Source organism: Mastigoproctus giganteus, chromosome 12 (assembly GCF_048544385.1).
Source record: "Mastigoproctus giganteus isolate SK-2022 chromosome 12, ASM4854438v1, whole genome shotgun sequence".
Classification (NCBI taxonomy): Eukaryota; Metazoa; Arthropoda; class Arachnida; order Uropygi; family Thelyphonidae; genus Mastigoproctus; species Mastigoproctus giganteus.
Genome location: NC_143586.1, coordinates 120,294,536 through 120,297,938, shown reverse-complemented (window position 1 = coordinate 120,297,938; position 3,403 = coordinate 120,294,536). Strand labels below are relative to the sequence as shown.

The window sequence follows — 3,403 nt, the reverse complement described above, 5'->3', positions numbered from 1 at the left end:
CCTTTATACTCTCTCCATACACTAATATTTTGATATTTTTGAGCAAATATGGAAGGTTTAACTGCTGCCATCAGAGGAAAATGTAACACTGGCGAAACTTCCCCAATAATCCATTCAGCAAAGCCTCTGCACAGAAAGACCGGAAATGTGTAAATAAATTGTTCCGCCCCCACCCTGAACACACACACGAGTTTTATACATACTCACTAAGCATATATGGCATTGCTATTAATTGAAATATTGCCATGAATTTTTCTTCACCAAACCATTAAAGCAGTTCAGTACAATGTATCTCCCTACAACTTTTCGAGGGCTTAGTGTCAGACTACAAAATTGTTAACTACAAAATTGCATTTTTGTTTTGAGACAACTTTAGTTTAATTTTATACAAATAACAGTGCATATCATGTCATAGAAATGTATTTCTCTAGTAGTTTACAAGTTAGCTTGGGCTATAAACACATTTCTGGTAAACCAAGAAAATGTCAAATGGCTTTTTCTTGGTTAATGTACTTGGTTTAATCGCTTTGCCACTTAAAAAAATAAGGTACTGTTTCAGAGAGATAATGTTCTAGCATCTCTGGGACATTTTCTGTTTAATGAAAACACACAACACATTGTGATACTTTTTCTGACAGAACAGAGTTTCGTCAATTGCAGGTCGTTTGGAGAAGAATTCCTTAAAGTTCTATTCAGGCGGAACAGTAGTTAGCCAAAATCAGGCAGAGAGTAGGGTTCATCGTAAGTTTATTCCTTGCTTTTTTCAGCTTACACAGTACATGAAAATCAGCCCTAAGCAGGCCGTCTGAACAGCATGATATCCTGAGCGAAAGCCAGTTCAAACGCTGCTGCCTCATTGTGCTTCTTTATAAGTATTGTAGGCCCTGGGCAAAGCAATGCACTGGGGTTCCACCCAATCATTCAAAGGAATAAAAATGTAAACGGTCAATAAAATTAAACCTTTAGATTTATTGCTACTTTCAACAAAATCGATGTTTAAACATAAAAAAACGATTTCATGTTTAAACATTGCGATTTAAAGCGAAGATTAATCAACAGAAACTTTTGAACATTATAAGCCTTGAAAAATACAAACATTTCAACATATAAATGATAATTAATTGGTAAACCGTGCAGTATGAATTATGAATTTTTTATTATTAATCAACACAAATGTTTGTGAAATTTCTTTGGTGAGAATTGTTTTATAATTGGATTGAAGTCCGGATATTATTTTCCATGATATCCTGAGTGCAAGCCAGTTCAAATTCTGCTGCCTCATTGTGCTGCGTAGATGATTCTTTATAAGTTTCAATTTTGAAAATGAGCGTTCCCCTGTACAGTTAGTCACCATCATGCACATGAACACTCTGAGTGCGATTTCAACATTTGGAAACACAGATTTCAAATTGCCCGAAATTAGTTTGCTGTACACCGCAGAGAGAGTCTCACATTTTTCATCAAGAACCGTGTAGTGCTTGAGATGCTTGCATTCATTTAGAAGGTCACCATAATCAAGGACTTTGTCATGCACATTAGCCAGATGCTCAGACTTTTTGTTTAGCTCATCAGAACCAATTGTTCTTAATTGACTGAAGAAAGAAAACAGATTTCCAATCCATGAATAAGCTTCTGCACTTTTCGACAGATCAGAGTTCAAAGCGTTCAGAACAGGTAGGAATGTTTCCACCTTGAATTTTTCACTTTTGTTTATAAGTATCTCTTCTCCTGATCTATCATATCTACTAAGACGTACACTTCGCTTTCGTTCCCGTTTCTTCACATCTCTATAATCCGAATCTGGACACCTACTCCTGGCCTTCAGTTCATATTCGCTAAATTTGTCTCTAATTTCCTGATGATAAGTTTTCGGAGACTCATGAAGATTCTTGACAACAAATATGTCCACATCTTTAGACTGCAGGAATTTACTTATTTTGTTAAATCTTTTGAGAATGTCGTTCCAAAAAAAATTGTCAGAAAGATCGTTTCCATGCTCTCCATTCTCTCGCTTAATCCTTCTCTCGCCTTGTGTTCACTTCCTGATTAGCGTCAGCTGATAAAGAATCCAGTGTATCTTTATTTTTTTCGAAACCTTCATGCAGAGCATGGACAGCATCAAAATGTGATGACCATCTTGTGTCAGATAGACGCTTGACCACAACATGATCTTTTCCTAAAGATGATGACAGAACATTCGTTCGATGTGCAGAAGCCGAGAAAAAGGAATACAAACACTGAACAAAGTCAAAGAATGAGACAATCTATAGACAACACTCTGCCGCTTTTACTCCCACTAAGTTCAGACTGTGTCCAGCACAGGGGACATAGATGGCCAACTCATTCAGTTGACGATAGAAAAGATTATGACAGAACATTCGATCGATGTGCAGAAGCCGAGAAAATGAATACAAACGCTGAACAAAGTCAAAGAAGGAGACAATCTGTAGACAACACTCTGCTGCTTTTACTCCCACTAAGTTCAGACTGTGTCCAGCACAGGGGACATAGATGGCCAAACCATTCAATTGACGGATCCGTGCTTGAAATCCAGTATAGCCTCAAGACATATTTGACCACGGCAGTTTGATAGCAGAATTTTGTTCTCATTCACAAAATCTATAACAGTGTCTGCTAGATTCTTTGCTCCATGAGAAAAGATGGGGATGAACTTGAGGAAACGCTCCACAGATTCACATCCTCGAATGTACCGGACGGTAAATGTCAGTTGATCAATGTATGAGATTTCTGGAGTGGAATCCACACTTATTGAATAGTACTTTGACTCTTTTATTTCTTCCAAAATGGCATAAAGAATATGTTGTCCCATTAAATCGATAAATTCCTCATAAATATTTGCCGATAGATACGATGAGTTCCCCTTTTCAGCATTTTAATACAGTTTGAGATGCTCTTCCAAAAAAGGGTCAAATTCACTCATCAGTTCCACAATACCTAAAAGGTTTCATTTTTTTGTCGACCCAACAGTTTCATTCTCTTCACGAAATGTCAAACTCTGGAGGCAAGAAAGCGAATGACAGAAATCATACATGTAAACACTTTATACTAGCACTCTTGCTCTGAATGATGATGTTTGAATTAAGAATCTATACATTCAGCTACTTAATGCCGAATCGAATTTGTGACGTGAATTACAGACTCGAGACACTCCTTTGCCGTTACAGATTCGTGTATTTGTTTATTTGTTCTTGTGGAATGTTAGCATCAGGAGCAGATAATGGTATGTCTAGTGTTGGATGATTGGATGAGGAGTGGATGTAGATGGCGATGCTGTATTTAGAAGAGCAGTACTAGTAACTGCCGTTGCACCTGAACTAAATCAAGATGTTAACTTTGGAAGTTTGCTTATTTTTTGCTCCTCTTCTTCAGCTCATTTCCTCTT

General features: G+C 37.2%; 1 protein-coding gene across 1 annotated transcript; it reads right to left on the bottom strand.

Annotated features, from left to right (window-relative positions):
- Positions 1-1,117: 1,117 nt before the first annotated feature.
- Positions 1,118-2,830, bottom strand: LOC150077366 (uncharacterized). The gene is made up of 2 exons (XM_090385871.1): positions 2,615-2,830; positions 1,118-1,918 (listed from the first exon to the last, which is right to left on the bottom strand). The coding sequence occupies exons 1-2, from the start codon at positions 2,828-2,830 to the stop codon at positions 1,118-1,120; spliced, it is 1,017 nt and encodes a 338-aa protein (XP_090241997.1).
- Positions 2,831-3,403: the final 573 nt, after the last annotated feature.